Source organism: Macaca fascicularis, chromosome 10 (assembly GCF_037993035.2).
Source record: "Macaca fascicularis isolate 582-1 chromosome 10, T2T-MFA8v1.1".
Classification (NCBI taxonomy): Eukaryota; Metazoa; Chordata; class Mammalia; order Primates; family Cercopithecidae; genus Macaca; species Macaca fascicularis.
Genome location: NC_088384.1, coordinates 91,761,586 through 91,784,674, shown reverse-complemented (window position 1 = coordinate 91,784,674; position 23,089 = coordinate 91,761,586). Strand labels below are relative to the sequence as shown.

Below are 23,089 nucleotides of genomic sequence, written 5' to 3'. Positions count from 1 at the left end.
TTGGATTTTGTTCTGGAGGACTTGTCTGTGCTATATACCTAAACCAAGAGTGTCTAACTAGTTTTGTGTTAAGGAGACACAGTTTCCAAGACTGTCCTGTCACTGTGAGCAATGAAACTTTTCCACTCAGTAAATTTAGCAAAAGGCATAAATTTAAAAGGAGCTAGATAGAACAAATAAAATTTAACTTTTAAAAATGGATTCACCGGCCAGGTGCAGTGGCTTACACCTGTAATCCCATCTATTTGGGAGGCCGAGGCAGGTGGATTGCTTGAGGTCAGGAGTTTGAGACCAGCTTGGCCAGTGTGGTGAAACCTTGTCTATACTAAAAATACAAAAAGAAAGAAAAGAAAAAGAATAATCATAGATATTTGAGAAATCTACGTACCATATAAAAATTAACATCAGGGCCTGGCGCGGTGGCTCACGTCTGTAATCCCAGCACTTTGGGAGACCGAGGCGGGTGGATCAAGAGGCCAGGAGATCGAGACCATCCTGGCGAACACAGTGAAACCCCATCTCTACTAAAAAAAATACAAAAAAATTAGCCAGGCGTGGTGGTGGGCGCCTGTAGTACCAGCTGCTCGGGAGGCTGAGGCAGGAGAATGGCGTGAGCCTGGGAGGCAGAGGTTGCAGTGAGCCGAGATCGCGCCACTGCACTCCAACCTGGGTGACAGAGCGAGACTCCATCTCAAAAAAAAAAAAAATAACATCAGGGAACAGTTGATACTTAAATTAGTTACTTTAGAGTATGATTTGTCAAACTGTTGCTTAAATTTTGAGATGGGAGTTTCACTCCTTTCCCCTAGACTGGAGTGCAATGGCGCAATCTCGGCTCACTGCAACCTCTGCCTCCCGGGATCAATTGATTCTCCTGCCTCAGCCTCCTGAGTAGCTGGGATTACAGGCTCTGACCACCACACCCAGCTAATTTTTGGTATTTTTAGTAGAGACTGGGTTTTTCCATGTTGGTCAGGTTGGTCTCGAACTGCTGACCTTAGGTGATCTACCCGCCTCGGTCTCCTGAAGTGTTGTGATTACAGGCGTGAGCCGCTGCGCCCAGACCCATTTTAGGTTGTCAGTGCCATATGGACTTGTTGCAAGTACGCAACTCTTCTCCAAACAGCTGTAAGCTGTTAAGAAAATGAGTATGGGCCAGGCGCGGTGGCTCAAGCCTGTAATCCCAGCACTTTGGGAGGCCGAGACGGGCGGATCACGAGGTCAGGAGATCGAGTCGAGACCATCCTGGCTAACACGGTGAAACCCCGTCTCTACTAAAATACAAAAAAAAAAATTAGCCGGGCGAGGTGGCGGGCGCCTGTACTCCCAGCTACTCGGGAGGCTGAGGCAGGAGAATGGCATGAACCCGGGGGGCGGGGCTTGCAGTGAGCTGAGATCCGGCCACTGCACTCCAGCCTGGGCGACAGAGCCAGACTCCGTCTCAAAAAAAAAAAAAAAAAAAAAGAAAATGAGTATGGGCAGGGCACAGTGACTCATGCCTGTGATCCCAGCACTTTGGGGGGCTGAGTTGGGTGGATCACTTGAGGTCAGGAATTCGAGACCAGCCTGGGCAACATGGTGAAACCTGGTCTCTGCTAAAAATGCAAAAATTAGCCGGGCTTGGTGGCATATGCCTGTAGTTCCATGTTACTACTCTGGAGGCTCAGACAGGAGAAACATTTATAAAACAAGCTGGAGTTGGTCCATAGGGTATATGTAGTTTGCTTACCTTTGCCCTAGAACAATTAGTCTGTATTAAGTGCCCAACTCCATTAAACATTAAACATTATGTAGAAACTTTAATAAGAAGCCCTTTTTAAAGGTTTAATTTTTTGGAGTCTGACTCTTCCGCTGTCGCCCAGGCTGGAGTGCAGTAGCACACTCTTGGTTCACTGCAGCCTCTGCCTCCCAGGTTCTAGTGATTCTTCTACAGCTTCCCTAGCAGCTGGGATTATAGGTGCATGCCGCCACACCTGGCTTTTTTTTTTGAGACGGAGTATCACTTTTGTTTCCCAGGCTGGAGTGCAATGGCGTGACCTCAGCTCTCCGCAACTCCCGTCTCCTGGGTTCAAGCGATTCTCCTGCCTCAGCCTCCCAAGTAGCTGGGATTACAGACATTCGCCTCCACGCCCTGCTCATTTTGTATTTTTAATAGAGACAGAGTTTCTCCATGTTGGTCAGGCTGGTCTCGAACTCCTGGCCTCTGGTGATTCGCCCTCCTCAGCCTCCTGAAATGGTGGGATTACAGGCGTGAGCCACCGAGCCCGACCTTAGTTTTTGTGTTTTAGTAGAGACGGGGTTTCACTGTGGTGCCCAGGCTGGTCTCGAACTCCTGAGCTCAGGCAGTCTGCCTATATCAGCCTCCCAAAGTGCTGGGATTACAGGTGTGAGCCACCAAGCCCAGTCTAAATGTTTATATTGTTTATTTTTTGCTGACTAATGCTCCTAGAATATCTTATCCGTATCATAGCCCCACTTCATACACGACTACCCCTTTTCTAGAGGCAACCCTTATCTGTTTTTTTTTTAAACATCCTTCCATAGACATTCTGTGGCTTAGCAAATACTAGCAAATAAACTTTGCTTCTTTTTTTTTAATAATTTTGGTAAAATATACTTAACATTAAAAGGTCCTTCCTTATTTGAGACAGAGTCTCCGTCTGTGACTCTGACTGGAGTGCAACAGCATAATGCAAGCTCACTGTGTAGCGTCCACCTCCTCAACATGCGATCCTCCTGTCTCCCAAAGTGCTGGGATTATAGACCTGAGCCAACCCACCTGGCTGGATGCTCTGTTTTAATTTTTCACTCCTTTTTTTTTTTTTTTTTTTTTTGAGACTGAGTCTGGCTCTGTCACCCAGGCTGGAGTGCAGTGGCCGGATCTCAGCTCACTGCAAGCTCCGCCTCCCGGGTTTACGCCATTCTCCTGCCTCAGCCTCTGGAGTAGCTGGGACCACAGGCGCCCGCCACCTCAACCGGCTAGTTTTTTGTATTTTTTAGTAGAGACGGGGTTTCACCGTGTTAGCCAGGATGGTCTCGATCTCCTGACCTTGTGATCCGCCCGTCTCAGCCTCCCAAAGTGCTGGGATTACAGGCTTGAGCCACCGCGCCCGGCTTCACTCCTTTTTTTTTTAATGGACAGCTTAATCGGGAGATTGTGTTGCAATTCACTGATTGAAAGTAAACTTAATGGTTTTTAGTTAGTACCGTTCACAGAATTGTGCAGTTAACGCCCAATTCATTGTATATCGCCAAATTCATTGGAATAACTTTTAGTTACTCCATTTTTACAATTCTGCCTGATATAATTGGAAATTACTACTTGGTGTTATTAGCATAGTGGGAAGGAAACATCGATTTTGTTTCTGCCTTCTAATGGTAATTTACGATGGATTTCTGGTTTTCATGGTTTAGTATTGATGTAAAAGATAATCTTAGTTTAAAATCATGCCGGGCGCGGTGGCTCAAGCCCGTAATCCCAGCACTTTGGGAGGCCGAGACGGGCGGATCACGAGGTCAGGAGATCGAGACCATCCTGGCTAACACGGTGAAACCCCGTCTCTACTAAAAAATACAAAAAACTAGCCGGGTGAGGTGGCGGGCGCCTATAGTCCCAGCTACTCGGGAGGCTGAGGCAGGAGAATGGTATAAACCCAGGAGGCAGAGCTTGCATTGAGCTGAGATCCGGCCACTGCACTCCAGCCTGGGCCACAAAGCGAGACTCCGTCTCAAAAAAATAAATAAATAAAATAAAATAAAATAAAATCATGGTTTTTTTTCCTACTCCCTCTGCTCCCCAATGCATAATTTCTTGCTTGGGAAGTTTCTAGAGTTTTTTTTTGAGACCAAGTCTCACTCTGTTGCCCAATCTGGAGTACAGTGGCATGCTCTGGGCTTGTTGCAGCCTCTGCCTCTCGGCTTCAAGCGATTCTCCTGCTTCAGCATTCTGAGTAGCTGGGCGTACAGGCATGCGCCACTAAGCCCAGACAATTTTTGTATTTTTGTTGGAGACCTGATTTTGCCATGTTGGTGGAGACATGTTTCACCTGGTCCCAAACTCCTGACCTCAGGTGATTCGCCTCCTTCAGCCTCCCAAAATGCTGGGATTACAGGTGCCAGCCACCACGCCCAGCCTAATTTTTTTCATTTTATAAATATAAAATTATAGTTTCTAGACTTCAAAAAGACTTCTTGGTGATGAGGTTTTGTGATGAGGATGAGGAGACTGGTAGATTTTTAAAACCATGTCTCAGGGAATAAAGTAGTTTTGTACTCTGCTTTTGAGTTAAATAGTAATTATGCTTTTCAATTATAGATTGAAAGTATCCAGCTGATGATGGACAGTGAAACTGGTCGATCCAAGGGATATGGATTTATTACAGTAAGTATTTACCATAATTACATTACTTAGGTTTTTTTTTTCTTTTAACTGTATTTGCTGTGTTGCTCAGATCAGTCTCTAGTTCTTGGCCTTAAGTGATGTCCTACCTTAGCCTTCCAAATTGCTGGGATTTACAGGACTGAGCCTCTGTGTCTGATCAAAAAAATTCTTTTTCGCAGCAAAGTTTAATATGCCCTTGTAACAAAAGGCAGGCACAGCTCACACATGAATGTGAAAACCAAATTATCACACTTAAGAACTCCTAAAATTTTTTGATCTAAGTTGCATAGTAAAAGTACAATAAAAGTACAATAATAGTTAATAATGGTGGGGAAGGCAGCATGTTTAATATTTTCAAGTGATTTAAATTAGTTGTTGTGGCTGGGCGCGGTGGCTCACGCCTGTAATCCCAGCACTTTGGGTGGCCCAGGCGGGTGGATCACCTGAGGTTAGAAGTTCGAGACCAGCATGGCCAGCATGGCAAAACCCTATCTCTACTAAAAAGTACAAAAAGTAGCCAGACATGGTGATGGGTGCCTGTAATCCCAGCTACTTAGGAGGCTGAGGCAGGAGAGTCACTTGAATCTGGGAGGCGGAGGTTGCAGTGAGCCGAGATCGCACCCACTGCACTCCAGCCTGGAGGACAAGAGTGAGACTCTGTCTCAAAAGAAATTTTCGCACAGTTGCTACTTTTTAGTAAGCAGTGGTTACCATTTATTATATAATGAAAGTTTTTTAAACGATGTGTTAGTCCATTGTGTGTTCCTATAAAGTAATACTCAAGACTGGATAATTTATAAAGAAAAATTATAAAGACGGGTCTCACTATGTTGGTTAGGTTGGTGTCAAAACTCCTGGGCTTAAGTGTTCTCCCACTTTAGCCTTTCAAAGTGCTGGGATTATATGCATGAAGCTCTGCTTCTGGCTTTAATTTTTAATTAATTAACTTGTTTTTTCATGAGCTAGAGTCTCGCTTTGTTGCCCAGGCTGTAGTGCAGTTGAGACCAGCCTGGCCAACATGGCAAAACCCCATCTCTACTAAAAATACAAAAATTAGCTGGGCATGGTGGTGCTTGACTGTAATCCCAGCTACTCGTGAGGCAAGGCAGGAGGATTGCTTAAACTCAGGATGTAGAGATTGCAGTGAGCCAAGATTGTGCTATTGTGCTCCAGTGCTCCAGCCTGGGCAACAGAGTAAGACTATGCCTCGAGAGAAAGTAAAACTAAAAATAAATAGATATAAAATAATTTAAGAAAATAGGTTTATTACGTCCTGCAGGCCATATAAACATGACACTAAGAGCTGCTCAGATTCTGTGGTGGCCTCAGGAAGCTGTTAATCGTGCTTCACAAAGCCTTTACTTGTGGTTATAGCTTGGAGGAGCAGGTGTGTCACTTGGAGAAAGGGAGAAGGAGAGAGGAAGACGTCCTGTGAAGTAACAGAGCAAGAACCCTTGCCCATTAGCAGGGGGAGTGCACCAAGCCATTCATGAGGGATCTGCCTTTTCATTCTTTTTGTCAAGTCACACCTTCCACAGTGGGGATCCCATTTCAACATGAGATTTAGAGGGGACAAGGATCCAAACTATATTACTGTGTTCCTATTATCCTTTACTATATCCTATATATACATATATATAGGATGTATATATATGGTCAGCCAGATAGTCATGTAGTTGAATGTTTTATACTTTCATCTTTGATAACCTTTTGAGACATTGTTAACAGTTAAATAAACGAAGGTCTGTTAACAATTCTTTTTTACTTAAGATCCTTTTTTTAATGTACATACCTCACAACCAAGACTAGAATTGTCTTATCAAAAATGATTTTGGGCTGTGTGTGGTGGCTCATGCCTGTAATCCCAGCACTTTGGGAGGCCAAGGGGGTGGATCACCTGAGGTCAGGAGATTGAGACCATCCTGGCCAACATGGTGCAACCCATTCTCTACTAAAAATACAAAAAATTAGCGGGGCATGGTGGTGGGTGCCTGTAATCCTAGCAACTAGGGAGGGTGAGGAAGAATTGCCTAAATCCGGGAGGCAGAGGTTGCAGTGTGCTGAGATGGCGCCACTGCCCTCCAGCCTGGGTGACAGAGCAAGAATCTTGTCTCAAAAAATTTTTTTAAAAAAGTGTTTTTGGCTAGCCATGGCTGCCCTGTCTTAGTAGGGTTATGAGGTGACAGTTGAAGTAATGGTAAGAAGATTTAAGAAGATATGCCTTTTACTTTTAAAAGCAAAGTGTTTTTGTGTATTAACATCTCATTATGAAACTCATACATGATGGTACTTTTTTCAGATGTGTGAGCTCTGTAATCTTTTAAGGTCCTGGAAACAGTGTTTTTTTTTTTTTTTTTTTGAGACGGAGTATCGCTCAGTCGCCCAGGCTGGAGTGCAGTGGCGTGATCTCGGCTCACTGCAAGCTCCGCCTCCTGGGTTCATGCCATTCTCCTGCCTCAGCCTCCCAAGGAGCTGGGACTACAGGTGCCCGCCGCCTTGCCTGGCTAATTTTTTGCATTTTTAGTAGAGACGGGGTTTCACCATGTTAGCCAGGATGGTCTCGATCTCCTGACCTCGTGATCCGCCGCCTTGGCCTCCCGAAGTGCTGGTATTACAGGCGTGAGCCACCGCATCCGGCCTGGAAACAGTATTTTTTAAAGTACATTATATATCTCTGTCAGGAAATTAAAAGTGTTGACTTATATCTACATTTCAATAAAATGTAAGCCTGTTCCTATGTTGATAGCGAATCTGTTTAATTTGTCATTGGGCTGTTACCTACCTCAGTGAATTGGTGAAAGGAGAAAATTATGAAACATAGCTCACCAATTTTATTTTTTTATTCTAGTAACTTTAGTGTGGATATTTTCCACCTTTTTTCCTCCAAATAAGCCATTGTGGATATATGTGTAAATCAGAATTTTATATATATGTAATTTACATCAAGTTAAGCATTTAATTGCTTATATAAAAGTAGTGTTTTATATGTGAGGATTATATTGACTTTCGTCAGTGGGCACATTTTTATTAGAAAAGTACTAAATTCTACCTCAGATGTTCTGCCTGCCTCGGCCTCCCAAAGTGCTGAGATTACAGGTGGGAGCCATTGCACCCAGCCAGTTCTCACATTTTCTAACCACGATCCCATGTTCTCAAATATAAAGCTGTCATTACTGGTAATATCTTCTATGTAAACTACCGCATCAACAAGCCTAATTTAATTTGCTTGTGTCGTCTTCATGTGTGTTATGTTTGCTACTTACCAGTTGAAAATTCTACCTTAGTATTCAGGAGTAATTATTGAATATACTAAAAATAAATTTGTATTTTAAAGTATAGTTTATATTTTAAAAACTAAAACACTGTCTCCTGTCCCCGCCTTGCCCATCGTATAGTTTTCTGATTCAGAATGTGCCAAAAAGGCTTTGGAACAACTTAATGGATTTGAACTAGCAGGAAGGCCAATGAAAGTTGGTCATGTTACTGAACGTACTGATGCTTCGAGTGCTAGTTCATTTTTGGACAGTGATGAACTGGAAAGGACTGGAATTGATTTGGGAACAACTGGTCGTCTTCAGTTAATGGCAAGACTTGCAGAGGGTAAGTGTTCCTTGCTACTACGAATGATTTACTGTAGGTATTGTAATGGAAAAGAAAGGTAGCCATGCAAACTAAGAAGTGGAAAAAGATTTTATCTTATTTTGTAGTTGGCGTTATCCTTGGGCACACTGCATGTTATTTTATAGATGATGTGCCTTGTATTAATGTGTGGAAATCTATATTAACGTGTTTTGAACACCACAGCATAATTTGCAAGACTTCCTTTATGTAGTGTTTACATGTCATACTTAGGATATTACAAGTTTTTCTTTTTGTAATTTCTTATTTTTTGATGCAAGGTCTAGCTCTGTTGCCCAATTTGGAGTGCAGTTGTGCGATTCTGGCTCACTGCAACCTCTGCCTCTTTGGCTGAAGTCCTCCCACCCTAACCTCTAATTAGCTGGGACTAACAGTAGTAAACCACTACCACCGTGCCTGGCTAATTTCTGTTTTGTTGTTGTTGTTGTTGTTGTTGTTGTGGCTAATTTCTGTTTTTTTTTTGTTGTTGTTGTTGTTGTAGCTAATTTCTGTTTGTTGTTGTTGTTGGTTGTTTTTTTGGTTTTTTTGGTTTTTTTTTTTTTTTGAGACAGAGTCTCACTGTGTCGCCCAGGCTAGAGTGCAGTGGTGCTATCTCGGCTCACTGCAAGCTCCGCCTCCCGGATTCATGCCATTCTCCTGCCTCAGCCTCCTGAGTAGCTGGGACTACGGGCACCTGCCACCGCGCCCGGCTAATTTTTTGTATTTTTAGTAGAGACGGGGTTTCACCGTGGTCTCGATCTCCTGACCTTGTGATCCGCCCGCCTCGGCCTCCCAAAGTGCTGGGATTACAGGCGTGAGCCACCACGCCCGGCCTCGTTGGTTATTTTTAAGACATGGGGTTACTGCCTGGTGCAGTGGCTCACAACTGTAATCCCAGCACTTTGGGAGGCCGTGGCAGGTGGATTGCCTGAGGTCAGGAGTTTGAGACCAGCCTGACCAGCATGGAGAAACCCTGTCTCCACTAAAAATACAAAATTAAGTGGGCATGGTGGCACATGCCTGTAATCTCAGCTACTCAGGAGCCTGAGGCAGGAGAATCACTTGAACCTGGGAGGGGGAGGTTGCAGTGAGCTGGGACTGCGCCATTGCACTCCAGCCTGTGCAACAAGAGTGATAGTCCATCTCAAAAAATATATATATATAGAGAGAGAGAGAGATGGAGTTTCACAGTTGTTGCCCAGGTTGATCCCTATCTCTGTTTAAGTGAACCACCTCCCTGAGTGCTAGCTAAGATAACAGGCATAAACCACCACACTCGGCCCTCCTTGCAGTTTGTTTTAGTGAAGTGATCATGATATTAACCACCCAGGAAACTTCGTTTCTCTGCTCTCAACATAGTAAGAACTTTAAGACTATTCTTTTACAGGTACAGGTTTGCAGATTCCACCAGCAGCACAGCAAGCTCTACAGATGAGTGGCTCTTTGGCATTTGGTGCTGTGGCAGGTAGGAATTGAATCTTTTCTAATTTTAAATCATTGTTTTTTCATCTAATTCGAAAATTTTCCAAATTTTTACATTCAAAAGGACTTACTGAGAATTCAATTCATCAAGTACTTATAACCTGTTAGTTTCTAGTCTTCTATTTAAGGAAGTGGAGATGTAGGCTAGAATTAACCATGCATCAAAATGAGCTGTCAGGACAATTTTAAACCCTGCACCCCAGTTTTTAGTTGAAACTCATTGACATAATATATTTTAAATTAAATTAAGTGATATATTTTAAAATATATCACTTTTGTTGAATACTACAAGGTCTATATTGTTTGATCGAAAAAATATTTGTTGTAATATTCGAATTCAGAAAATACCAGAGGCATTTAAAAAAGCTTTACTTAAAACTATTGTAGTAAAGAGTGTAAAGACAGTTATTTTTTTTAATAGTACATATAAATTTAAGATCATGAATTGGGAGATGGAGATTTTGGACACAACAGGAAAAGAAGGGTGAATTGACATTTTTATAATTGTGTAAAAAGGGATTTAGTTTATAAAACACTCATTCCCCCGCGCGCCTCTCCCCACCTTTTTAAATTTATTTTTTATTATTTTTTTTATGACAGTTGACTTGCTCTGTTGCCCAGGCTGGAGTGCAGTGGTGCAGTCTCGGCTCACTGCAACCTCCACCTCTTGGGTTCAAGCAATTCTTGTGCCTCAGCCTCCCGAGTAGCAGGGATATTTTTAGTAGAGATGGGGTTTCACCATGTTGGCCAGGCTGGTCTTGAACGCCTTACCTCAAGTGATCTGCCCGCCTTGGCCTCCCAAAGTGCTGGGATTACAGATGTGAGCCACTGTGTTGGGCCCTCATGCCTTAATTACCTGTAACTTCTACATTGACCCAAATCTAGGAGATAGGATAGGATTTAATTTTGAAATGTCAAAGACATGCCTTTAGAACATTATAAGAGGAACCTTGTAGTGTAGAGACCCGCCTGCCTCAGCCTCCAAAATCCTGGGCTACAGGCATGAGCAGCCTTACCTGGCTGGTCCTTTGACCTTATATACGAAGTGAGACTGTAACTCAGAAGATATATTTTAGACCCTGGTAGTACTGCATCTGAATGTTTGGAGAGGTCCTGTGGTTGCTTCATGACTTTCTTCAAAATTGAAGGCTCAATATTCAATTAAAGTAGAAGATCATTTCTGGTTTTACATTTATTTTTTCACTGCTTTGCCTTCTTAGTGGATGTTCTTAAGTGTGTGAGTACCTTTAGAAAACCTGCCTTTGGTTTCATTTCCTTTCTATCAAATTGTATGACTTATCTTGAAATTTGACAAGCAGTTACTCCCTAGAATTTCTGACAACGATGCCAGTTTATACTTATAAGAAGAATCAACCAGTAAGGCATTTGTGTATTTAGCAGTCATTTGATCCCTCCTTAAGTTATTCCATTGGATTAATACATATTTTGAGTTTATAGTGTTAGCTATTTGATCCTTTATAGTGAATAATTGTCGATTGCTACTTGCTCTAATTGATACTAAATTCATTACTTAGAGAATTATACCCTATTATTGCAGTTTAAAAGTTTGTTTTTTTTTTTTTAAACCAGAAAACTGTTTACCTATTTTGCTTCCCGTTGTTCATATTGTTCTTTGACAATTCAGAAAATTTTTAGTTCCTGTTCTAGGTATTCCACTAAAGGGTGGTGAAAGATTTGTTCCAGCCTTCAGGGAATTGATACAGTGACAAAAAGGGGTCATTTATAGACAATTACTGTTACACCCTGGATGCTGTATCAGATACCTTCATTTGCTCTGAATATCTTCAGTTAACTGAAGATTATCCTCTGTTAAATACCAGTTCTATCGTCAGCCATTATTTCTTTTATTATGTATGACTGTGCCTCTCGGGTTCTTTCTTATCATGTAGTTTATATTAAGATTGTTTGAATGTAGGCAGCTAAAATCCTAAAACTCCATATGGATTCCTGATAATAGTCCCTACCCTTTGTCTATGTATCTTGTTATATTCTCTTTTTTAGTGCTGGTGGTAGAGATGATTTTAAAGATCATTCTGTTTTTTTAGACTTACTATAAATTTCTTCTGCATTAAATAACACTCATGTTTTAGGTGAATATCTGTGTAACTGGATGTTTTTCTCCAGATGGTGGTCATTAAAATACTACATATAACCTGTTGAAATAAAATTGTTGAGTGTTCACTGTGTTTGAGGCCCTTGTCCCCTAAGTCTTTTAAAGCTATTGGGTGAAACCAGGGGTGGATCATCACTATATCCACATTATTTTATTCTGCCAGTTTGATAGGCCCTTTCTAAGATAGGTTAGAGTCTTTATCTTTATGAAACCCATGCTTTATTTTTTACTTTGTCCAAATGATATGACAAATCATTTTTGAAATTAAGATTGGGTTGATAGACAAAATAGCATGGATTTCTGATATCTATACATTTTTTCCCATTTTAGGAAAAAAAAGACAAATTGTGTTATTATTTAAAGTTTACTGACACTGTTCACATGGTCATGTCTTCAAGTTCCTTCAGTATACACCAGTTACATTTCTTCAGCTCCCTGAGATGCCAATTTTGAGCACCTGGGACCCAGGTATTTTATCCTGATACAACTTGGGCTGCACATCCCGGTACTTTTTTGCCCATGTTTTATGATCGTTTTCTCTCCCCAGCAAGAAACCCGTATATGTGGTAATAAAGTGTTGAAATCGAATCAGATTTTATTGAAAATTAGGTTACTGAATCAGAATTTTGATGTTACATATTTCTATCAAAAGAACTTCAGGAGAGCATTATAGCACCGTGGCAGACTTAATCTTCAGACTTGCCACTGTTGCACTCTGTAGCAGCTTTAAGATGGCATCCACTGTAGAAATCTTAACAATCTTAACGATTATATGAGAAAATATATTGGTCACATCCCTCTTATTTTTAATACTGATTGATTTTCCTAAACTTCATAGCTTGTAAGAAAACTCCAGAAATTTTTATGCCTGCCTTGCTAAATTTTTACACTAGGCCAGGAAATCATTAATAAAGTTGACCCATTATGGGCTAGATTTGACAAGTTAAATCTTTGAAAAGTCCTTAAAAAATAATATATACATACTTTTGGAATGGTATGTTTCCCAATGGTGATGTTCTTCCTAAATTGGGAAATAATTGAAACTGTTACAGCTTTTTTATGTGCACTATTTACAATTTTACAATATCCTTTTAAAGTGTTAAGTACTATGGCCTCTAAAAATATAAATACTTGTATTTCCCAAGTACTTGGAATTGAATTCTCAAGATCAGGGTTTTTCAGTCATTTTCTGACCGGTGTGCTTCCCTTTCCCCATTTCCCATTATTCCCAGCTGTATAGTAGTGTAGTGGAATTCACTTGAGATATGGAAGAGTAGTTTAGTCTAGGAAGAGAGAGGGAAAAGTAAGTTTCCCAGGATAATAGGGGGAAAAAAAAGGCCCCAAAGCCTTGTCAATGAGGAATGGGGAAGGAGGTTTTGCTGCCAGGTTTTACTAAGTACATTTCAATAAACCCTGCTGTTGTAGTCCTCTTTTATTAATGCTTTCCTGACATTTACCCTGTTAGTTGAGGCTCTTCATTGTTCCTGCACTGAGCTGTAGAATTCTCTTTTGTTATAGATTTGCAAACAAGACTTTCCCAGCAGACTGAAGGTGAGTTGAAGTGTTTCTATTTTTTATTTTTGTCTTTGAAATAGAATTAAATGTAGTAAGACAGTTTTCTGTATTTATTGTCATATTTTTATACCAGTAATTTGGACTGAATTTTGACACAATGGCACATAGTGGTATATTCATAGTAATCTGTCTATATTTCAGAAGACCTAACCCAAATTAATGGACTTAAAAAAAAATCAAAATAACATTTTTTTTTTTTTGCTTTAGTTTGCTTAAAATTTTCAGCTTTGTTTTTGTTTTATGCCTGTGTTCTGAGTGTTGATAAGTTGCATATAGAAGTCAGGAAATAAAGTATTTTCTTGTTAACGAGTAGGCAAGTATTTTAGAACGTGGAATCTGGAAGTTGTCTCAGTATAAAATTACGAATCATGCTGTAAAACTCACCTTTTTTTGCTTAAGACATAGTACTCAGTGATTTATTTAAGCCAGTACCAAGCAATAAGAGGTTTATCCAAACTTAAATTGCAAGCATATTTCAGAGAAACCATTCATTAAGTAGGCTATGATTTCTTGTTTTTAGTTATCACTAAATCTCTGTTGCTTGACATGAGCATTTTGCTGTTAATGTAAGTTCTGTATCTTTTGTAGAAGTATGCTTAATGTTTAGGGAAATGATTATGAGAAAGATATGTCATGTTCCATCATAGACAATAATTAAATTTTTTCACAAACAAGATGCTTCTACTCAGTGCTGTTTTGTTAAGAGATTTTAAAAAGATTTTCCCAGATTTACTGTGTTCTGCATTGATCTAGGTTGAACGTGAATATTTGTATAGTACATTTTCTTAATATTTTTTAGTATTCATGGTATATAATCATACTAAACTTGAGAAACTGGAAGAATCAAGCCTTCCTCAGTTGTGTTTAGACTTTCTAGTTTTTTCAAGGATACTTCCATATATTCTGTAAGCTATTCAGTGATTTTCATTTTTGCATAGTTATAATACACTCTCGAATCTAACTTTTCCAGTAGAATTTGATGTTACATTAAAATTTTGTTTAAAATAAAACTTTATAAAAGAAAAAAATACTTGTATGTTACAGAGAAGCTAAAGTACTTGTAATGCTACCAGAAAGTCATCATTTTATGATATATTTTATGCACAGCCCTAATTTCTCGGTGTAATAGTTCTGATACTTTAAGTGATCGTTTATTTTAATTACCGTAATTTCTAATGCACTGTTTTATCCTTAGCTTTGTTGTTATTATGTTTTGGAATGAAATTTGGTCAGATAATATGATTACGGTGAGTTCTGTAACAGCTACTGGTAATATTTTTGTAAATCACATGAAAGCATTGGAGCAACTGTCTTGGAAAATGCTCTTTAAACTTCAAACCCCAGTATGTTTTGGTAGTAGTGGATATTACACATATATGCTGCTCTTTTCAGTGTTCTTTTATTGTGCTAAAGCATCATTTTTAAAACATTAATAAGATTTATTTTTCTTAATAGGATTGTTATAATAGGATTTATTTTTCTAGGACATTGTCTTTAAACACTTGGATGATTTTTATATGTCTTTTAATTCTTTTATAATTACAGTTTGTAGATTTAAAAAACTTCATGGGCAGAAAGCTGAGAGATAGGAAAGGATATAGATTTATTTGGCATTTCACAAGGATTTTGTTTTATCCCTTCTTATTCGGGTATTGAGATTTTGTCTAATCGAATTGATTTTGATAACACGTAAAGTTTAATTTCCCTGTTAAAAATAGGATTCTGAATGTCTGTTTCAAGTATTAGGTTACCTCAGTTTTCTGGCACCTAAAAGCTACTGATACATACTTTAGTAGCAGTATTAAATAAAGTAAAATACTCCAGTGACATCCTAGTTACATGCTTGGGGTGGGTTTTTGGTTTCCTTTAAGTATTTATGAGGGATACTTTCATGCATTTTCCATGAAACTAATTTTTCTCTCTCTTTTTTTAGCTTCAGCTTTAGCTGCAGCTGCCTCTGTTCAGCCACTTGCAACACAATGTTTTCAACTCTCTAACATGTTTAACCCTCAAACGTAAGTAATGGACTTTATTCTTGATATTTCCTATCAAAGTGTTAATAGAGTTGTTTTGAAAAGATATTTTCCATATATTTCTCTCTCTCTCTTTTTTTTTTTTTTTTAAGATGTAGTTTCGCTCTTGTTGCCCAGGCAGGAGTGCAATGGCACGATCTTGGCTTACTGCAACCTCCGCCTCCCGGGTTCAAGCAGTTCTCCTGCCTCAGCCTCCCGAGTGGCTGGGATTACAGGCATGCGCCACGACACCCGGCTAATTTTGTAGTTTTAGTAGAGACGGGGTTTCACCATGTTGGTCAGACCAGTCTCAAACTCCCAACCTGATGTGATCCGCCCACCTCTGTCTCCCAAAGTGCTGGGATTACAGGCGTGAGTCACTGCGCCCGGCCTGGTATTTCCATATTTCATTTGAAACTGCATAGTTTTGATCCTTTTAAAATAATTTTTCAGACAGGCGTGGAAACTATGCCTAGCTAGTGATTAGGATATAACTCTTCTCATTGGTTTTAAATATCGTATTTATATTATAGTACATCCAATCAAAATGTAGATTTGTTTTGATTTCGATAAGTTACATTTCATATAATGACAGTTGTATGACTGTTTCATTCAAAGAGTCTTGAATTCTTTTGTTTTCCCAGTACCAAATTTATCTGTAAAATGGTGATAAACTTTTGTAGTAAGTATCGTTTGATAGCATTGAAGTAGTAACTTTTTTTGTTGGAGCCATAGTCTCACTCCAGGTTGGAGTGCAGTGGCGCCACTGGCTTTATCTCAGCTCAGTGCAACCTCCATCTCCCAGGTTCAAGCAATTCTCATGCCTTCCAAGTAGCTGGGATTACAGGTGCACACCACCACGCCCAACTACTTTTGTGTTTTCAGTAGAGACAGGGTTTTCCCATGTCGGCCAGGCTGGTCTCGAACTCCTGACCTTAAGTGATCTGCTCGCTTCAGCCTCCGAAAGTGCTGGGATTACAGGCATGTGTCATGATGCCTGGCTGATTTTTATATCTTTATAGTAGAGATAGGGTTTTGCCATGTTGGCCAGGCTGGTCTTGAACTCCTGACCTCAAGTGATGTGCCAGCCTCAGCCTCCCAAAGTGCTGGAATTACAGGCATGAGCTGCTGTGCCTGGCCCATTTAACTATTTAAAAGTCACTTGCAGGTTATGCGGAGTCATAAAATTAGGTTGGGATCAATGTTTTCTATCTTATTTGGCTTTGATTTTCCCCAGAGCCCTATACCTTTTAACTTTTTTTGTTTTTTGAGACGGAGTCACCTAGGCTGGAGTGCAGGGATTTGATATTGGCTCACTGCAACCTCTGCCTCCTGGGCTCAAGTGATTATCCTGCCTCAGCCTCCAGAATAGCAGGGATTACAGGCACCTGCTACCATTCCTGGCTAATTTTTGTATTTTCAGTAGAGACTGGATTTCTCCATGATGGCCAGGCTGGTGTCAAACTCCTGACCTCTGGTGATCTGCCCACCTTGGCCTCCCAAAGTGCTGGGATTACAGGCATGAGTCACCATGCCCGGCCTCATTGAAAATTTATTTTTCAATACCAGACTGCAGTATTCTTTGGGAAAGAGACATTCTGTCAGTGTGCTTTTTTTCCAAAGTATTTTTTTAATTAATAGAATATTTAATTTTTTTGATACATTTGTAAATATATACAGTTTGTTTCAATAGTATTTAAGAGTCCTTAATACTTTCTTACAGAGAAGAAGAAGTTGGATGGGATACAGAGATTAAGGATGATGTGATTGAAGAATGTAATAAACATGGAGGAGTTATTCATATTTATGTTGACAAAAATTCAGCTCAGGTATTTTCATCTTTATAAATGATGTTAGGTTGTTTGTCTCTACTTAATCTTCACACATGTGGTGCATGCTATGGTCACTGTCTTCCATTATAGTTTTTGTATGTGTGTACCTGAAAGTAGCTTTAATATAGTGGCTAAATAAACCCTCCAAAATAAAAGAAAATCAGTAACAGTTTGATCAGGGTATGAGAGGAGTTTCTAGTAATGCTCTCAAAGCTTGCTGTGAAATCTTGGCATCTTGATTCATTCTTAGGCTGCATATAAATCATAGAGAAAAGATAAAACAGGGCAAGTTTGGGAGCATAAGTCATTTTTCAATGAAATTCTGCGTATACTTACTAGCCAGTGGAACAATTATGGTAAACCATTTTGTGGTTATAGAGCACTAAGTTTCTGCAGGCAACTTGAATAAACTTAACTTGGGTCTATTTTGTATACAGCAACATCTTTACCTTTTTTTCATTTTTTTCTGTGTTTTAGGGCAATGTGTATGTGAAGTGCCCATCAATTGCTGCAGCTATTGCTGCTGTCAATGCATTGCATGGCAGGTGGTTTGCTGGTGAGTTTGAATTTATTTTTTTTATTCATTGTTATTAGGACTCTAAAATGAAGACGTTAAACCCAACATGTCTGTTTCTTTCAATAGGTAAAATGATAACAGCAGCGTATGTACCTCTTCCAACTTACCACAACCTGTTTCCTGATTCTATGACAGCAACACAACTACTGGTTCCAAGTAGACGATGAAGGAAGATATAGTCCCTTATGTATATAGCTTTTTTTCTTTCTTGAGAATTCATCTTGAGTTATCTTTTATTTAGATAAAAATAAAGAGGCAAGGATCTACTGTCATTTGTATACAATTTCCTGTTACCTTGAAAAAATAAAAATGTTAACAGGAATGCAGTGTGCTCATTCTCCCTAAATAGTAAATCCCACTGTATACAAAACTGTTCTCTTGTTCTGCCTTTTAAAATGTTCATGTAGAAAATTAATGAACTATAGGAATAGCTCTAGGAGAACAAATGTGCTTTCTGTAAAAAGGCAGACCAGGGATGTAATGTTTTTACTGTTTCAGAAGCCTAACTTTTTACACAGCAGTTACATTTCACATTTCACTAATGTTGATATTTGGCTGATGGTTGAGCAGGTTTCTGAAATACACATCTAGTGTATGGAAATAGAAGACAGCTAAAGGGCTGTTTGGTAGCATCTCATTTTGCATTCTGATTAATTGCCAAGAAAGGGAGATTTCAAAATTACAATATTTCTTGATGGTATCTTTTCAATTAATGTATCTGTAAAAGTTTCTTTGTAAATACTATGTGTTCTGGTGTGTCTTAAAATTCCAAACAAAATGATCCCTGCATTTCCTGAAGATGTTTAGTGAGAGTCTGGTAAGCAAAGCAGTCTGAGAAAGAAATAGGAAATGCAGAAATAGGTTTTGTCTGGTTGCATATAATCTTTGCTCTTTTTAAGCTCTGTGAGCTCTGAAATATATTTTTGGGTTACTTCAGTGTGTTTGACAAGACAGCTTGATATTTCTATCCAACAAATGACTTTCATATTGCAACAATCTTTGTAAGAACCACTCAAATAAAAGTCTCTTAAAAAGGCCACAAGAAATCTTCATTTTTCGAATGTTTTAAAGTTACAGAAATTTGAGAATAGAGTATTAGGTTCTTTTAGTTGCAATTCATTACTTGCCATTTGGGAAAATGTGCCAAGTCTGCGGAAACTTGCCCTCACGTTGCCCCCCATGAATTCCTTTATGCCATTATAGTCTAGCCCTGTGTATTTTAGAAGAATGTATCAAAACTGAGGGGTTTACAAAAAAGAAAAGCCAACAGCCGGGCCTTAAAACCTGGGCATTCTTGGTCTCCTGCATTGGGCATATTTGTGAAGAAAAGTTTCACCATTTACAATACATACTTAACAAAATGGCTTAACTTCAAACTGGTTTCCCAAATTGATATATCTGCATATATTACTGCATTAAGGGGTTTTCAGCTTTCATACTAGGTGGAAAGTAAGCCATCACCATTTATACTCAATTCTCTTCAACTGTTTGTATCCTGGTAAATCTTATGAGTAGGCAATGCTGCTCCTAATTTACCTTCAAATACTGATTTCCTTACCTCATTTGTTCAACTTTTTTTTTTTTTGTTGGCATTGAAGCACAAGTTTTACAGACTTAAGTTTATTTAAAGAGCTTGAGTTTGGGGGAGCATCAGAATTTTTTTTTTTTTTTCATCACGCTGTTGCCCAGGCTGGAGTGCAGTGGCGCGATCTCTGCTCACTGCAAGCTCCGCCTCCAGGGTTCCCGCCATTCTCCTGCCTCAGCCTCCTGAGTAGCTGGGACTACAGGCGCCCGCCACCGCGCCCGGCTAATTTTTTGTATTTTTAGTAGAGACGGGGTTTCACTGTGGTCTCGATCTCCTGACCTTGTGATCCGCCCGCCTCGGCCTCCCAAAGTGCTGGGATTACAGGCTTGAGCCACCGCGCCCGGCCCAGAATTTCATACGAGTCATTTTGTTTGACATTCCATTGTTTTGGTGATTTAATTTGAATAGAAACTCCCAAAGTTCAATTTCTTTTTGAGACGGAGTCTTCCTCTTTGGCCCAGGTTGGAGTGCAGTGATGTGATCTCGGCTCCATCTCCCAGGTTCAAGCAATTCTCCCGCCTCAGTCGCCTGAATAGCTGGGACAGGTGTGCACCATTGTGCCCAGCTAATTTTTGTATTTTTAGCAGAGACGGTTTTTGCCATGTTAGCCAGGCTGGTCTCAAACTGATCTCAAGTGATCCACCTGTCCTGGCCTCCCAAAGTGCTGGGATTACAGGCATGAGCCACTGTGCATGGCCTCATTGAAAATTTCTCAATACTAGACCGCAGTGTTCTTTGGGGCAGAGACATTCTGTCAGTGTGCTCTTTTTCCAAAGTATCCCCTGCTATCAATTTTTTCCTTGAACCAAGTCTTGACAGGAAACAAATCTGCTGTGTCATTGCTTTCTAGAGAACCGGACCAGCAAACATGGCCTTTAGTGGTTAATCTCATCTGTGCCAAAATTTAGTCACTACCACAGAATGAAATTTGGTGTTTAACGTTCAGAGGAAATGTGGTTGGAGTGTAGTAACTTGAATAGTGTTGTGCATGGAAAACAGGTCATTTTGGGTGAAACTTGATGTCCAGTCAGTTCCTGAGTCAGCATCCCACTGGTTTGAAAATCTGTAGCTAATCTGGTAATGTCCTTAATTTCCTCCTGCCTGTCAGTATTCCAAAGTGTTCATTTAGTTTTATCTTCATAATAACAATGACTACCATTTTTGAAAGTTCTGTTTAAGAAATGCTTAATGGGCAATGCAAGTTAGTAACTCCAAGGTCTGCGTGGCCTAGGCAGGTGAGATGGACAGTTGCCTCACTACAGAAGCTTTTTATCATCAAACTCTAGTAAGTTTTGTGGATGGCAAGCTATAGAGATGGTTGATGACTGGTTAGAAAATCATCTGGAATTTAGCCAGCTGAGAAGCTACAGAAGTGGCTGGTGTTTCTAATTTTTTTCACAGTGGAAAAATTGTTTTGCTTTTTCTGATAAAGCCACTAAGTATATCTAAAGAACAACCTCGAGCCGGACATGGTGCCTTAGGCCTGTAATCCCAACACTGGGAGACGGAGGCGGGTGGATCACAAGGTCAAGAGTTCGAGACCAGCCTGGCCAACACAGTGAAACCCCATCTTTACTAAGAATACAAATTTTTTTGTTTTGAGATGGACTCTCGCTCTGTCTCTCAGGATGGAGTGCAGTGGCTCGATCACAGCTCCCTGCAACCTCTACCTCCTGGGTTCAAGCGATTTTCCTGCCTCAGCCTCCCGAGTAGCTGGGACTACAGACATGTGCCACCACACCCGGCTAAGTTTTTGTATTTTTAGTAGAGATGGAGTGTCACCGTGTTAGCCTGGATGGTCTCCATCTCCTGACCTTGTGATCAGCCCGCCTCGGCCCCCCAAAGTGCTGGGATTACAGGTGTGAGCCACCGCACCCGGCCTAAGAATACAAAATGTAGCTGGGCATGGTGGCGTGTGCCTGTTATCACAGCTACTCAGGAGGCTGAGGGAGGAGAATCGCTTGAATGCAGGAGGCAGAAGTTGCGGTGAGCTGAAATCATGGCACTGCACTCCAGCCTGGGCGACCAAGCAACCAACCAACCTCAGGATGAACAATGCTTTGGAAATAATGCAACGTGTGACCTCGAGGAAATTTTGGCTTATAAATCCGTTTTTTAAAGTAGTTTTTCTCCTTTAAAATGGTGATCGTGGTAAGAAGCACAGAGTTGTACTGAGTAATTAGTTGACTAGTATCTATGGAAAGTAGTCGACACTCCCAAGTTTTCCAATTCTGGATTAAGAGAGGCAGGCCTTATGAAAGAGAAAACACTGACTACTCAAAGACTTTCTTTTATTAGTACGTGGGCTGGGATGGATGGGAAGGGATAGATGTAGTGGGCAACCATGGTTAGCATCGGATGCCCATCCCAATGGCCATGAATGTGCCAAACGTGCCGCCACTCTGCATCATGGTTTTCCCAATGCCGCCCATCAGCTCTCGACCCCGCATTCCGATCCTGAGGAGGAAACCAAGATGGGGCTATTTGGTAACAAAAATACCAGAAAGAGTATTAACTGCTCCTTTCCAATTTTTTGCTAACACTAGTCTAGCAACCCCTACATCTCATTTTCCACTTACTGGATATTACCTCTTACTACCTGGGGTAGGTAATGAGAAGGAAAAAGATCCATCTGGGTCTCCAGGGAATTCTGGTGGATGTCATATTAACTGCCTTCAGTTTGTGGAAGGCAGCAGATGCAGTGTAAAATACATAGGCAGAGAAACCAGTTTTTTGGACTGGTGTTGCCTGCAGGTTAAATAAGACCCAATAAAGACATCTATCTTTTAGTTTCTTGTTAATGATTTTGGAGTAAGGTTGGGGTTCAAGAGCCACCTCTGCAATTTACACGTAGTGTGAAGTGTGAAATGGGCATCTCATTATTTACAGGATTTTGAAAACTACAGGATTTAGCACAGTGCTTAACATAGAGTAAGTACTCGGTAAATGGTAATTTACAATCTGGAGATAGAGCAATAACAGCTCCTAAATGTGAAAATGACTTTCAGAGTGTAAAGTTTGACTGCTTTATCTCTGTTGTATCCTGTATCCAGAATAGTAAAACCGCTGAACAAGTTTCTTTCCTCATGCGCAATTGGAAATAAAAATAAAAGCAACAGTAGTAACCAGTTACTGAGCACTTAATATGTGCCAGATTCTGTGCAAAGTGTGCTGATCGAATTTTTAGAACTCTATAAGGTAGACGCTGTCTTCATTCTACACTTAAGGAAACCCAGTCTCCAACTTGCCTAAAGTCACCGAACCAGTAAGAAAAGGGCCAGAAAGCAGTTTGACTCTAAAGCTCAAATTCTTAAGCACTGACCCTTCCAACCTGACCTTTCAGATTGAAGGTGGTTTGGAATGAGTCTGGCTCGCGATGGGACAGAGAGGGAAGTCTAAAGGATTAGGAGGCTGTGTTCAGGCTCCAGGCCGAATGGGGTAGGGCCGGAAGATCTGGTTGTCCTACCCAGAGATCACCGCCCGCGCCCCTCACCTGAGACAGGAAAAGGTGCCGAAGAGCGCCCCGGCCGCCATGCCCACGGCGCAACCCATCACGAAGCCCATCTTGACGCGGTCGAAGCAGCTTGGCTGGGACTGTCCGTAGGGACCCACGGCCACCGGCATCTGCGGGGGATAGGAAAGTGTGGGCCCAGGCGCTGGCCCAAGAGTCGGGCGTGGACGGAGGCGGCAGGCGGGAAGTGGGCCCAAGGGCTCGGGGGAAGTCAGGGAAGGAAAATCCATGGGTAGCCCGACTCCAACACCCTCTTCGCGTTCCGGCCCCGCGTCGCCCTGCGCCTACCTCACCTAGCTCGCGGCCTCGGTCGCTCAGCTCTACGTCTCTCCCGGAAAACGACTGGGAGGGCGCTCGAGGCCCGATGAATCGCTTCCGGATC

The 23,089-nt window shown here is 40.9% G+C and overlaps 2 protein-coding genes and 1 non-coding gene across 13 annotated transcripts in view; 1 reads left to right on the top strand and 2 right to left on the bottom strand.

Annotated features, from left to right (window-relative positions):
- RBM39 (RNA binding motif protein 39) overlaps nucleotides 1-18,657 on the top strand; it is a 40,205-nt gene extending 21,548 nt beyond the window's left edge. For 5 of the 10 annotated variants that reach the window (XM_045362854.2, XM_045362852.2, XM_074005197.1 and 2 more), the window contains 8 exons: nucleotides 4,316-4,381; nucleotides 7,777-7,981; nucleotides 9,387-9,464; nucleotides 13,116-13,166; nucleotides 15,124-15,205; nucleotides 16,926-17,031; nucleotides 17,512-17,590; nucleotides 17,678-18,657. In XM_045362854.2, the coding sequence (XP_045218789.1) occupies nucleotides 4,316-4,381; nucleotides 7,777-7,981; nucleotides 9,387-9,464; nucleotides 13,116-13,166; nucleotides 15,124-15,205; nucleotides 16,926-17,031; nucleotides 17,512-17,590; nucleotides 17,678-17,778 (768 nt within the window). In that variant the 3' untranslated portion in view covers nucleotides 17,779-18,657. Of the gene's footprint in view, nucleotides 1-4,315; nucleotides 4,382-7,776; nucleotides 7,982-9,386; nucleotides 9,465-11,945; nucleotides 12,084-13,115; nucleotides 13,167-15,123; nucleotides 15,206-16,925; nucleotides 17,032-17,511; nucleotides 17,591-17,677 lie in introns of those variants that run through there. The other 5 variants (XM_045362855.2, XM_045362853.2, XM_074005198.1 and 2 more) reach the window with 2 other exon arrangements.
- LOC123567388 (small nucleolar RNA U13) lies at nucleotides 4,553-4,652 on the bottom strand. Its single transcript, XR_006690301.2, has one exon. It is a non-coding gene; the product is annotated as a small nucleolar RNA U13 (small nucleolar RNA).
- Nucleotides 18,658-21,470: 2,813 nt separating the features above from the next.
- ROMO1 (reactive oxygen species modulator 1) lies at nucleotides 21,471-23,051 on the bottom strand. Of its 2 annotated transcripts, XM_005568874.3 has the most exons (3): nucleotides 23,001-23,051; nucleotides 22,690-22,820; nucleotides 21,471-21,653 (listed from the first exon to the last, which is right to left on the bottom strand). In XM_005568874.3, the coding sequence occupies exons 2-3, from the start codon at nucleotides 22,818-22,820 to the stop codon at nucleotides 21,545-21,547; spliced, it is 240 nt and encodes a 79-aa protein (XP_005568931.1). In that variant the 5' UTR covers nucleotides 23,001-23,051; the 3' UTR covers nucleotides 21,471-21,544. The 2 variants fall into 2 exon arrangements, with proteins under 2 accessions (XP_005568931.1, XP_065379115.1); XM_065523043.1 differs by having other exon boundaries at nucleotides 22,690-23,051.
- Between the last annotated feature and the right edge of the window lie 38 nt (nucleotides 23,052-23,089).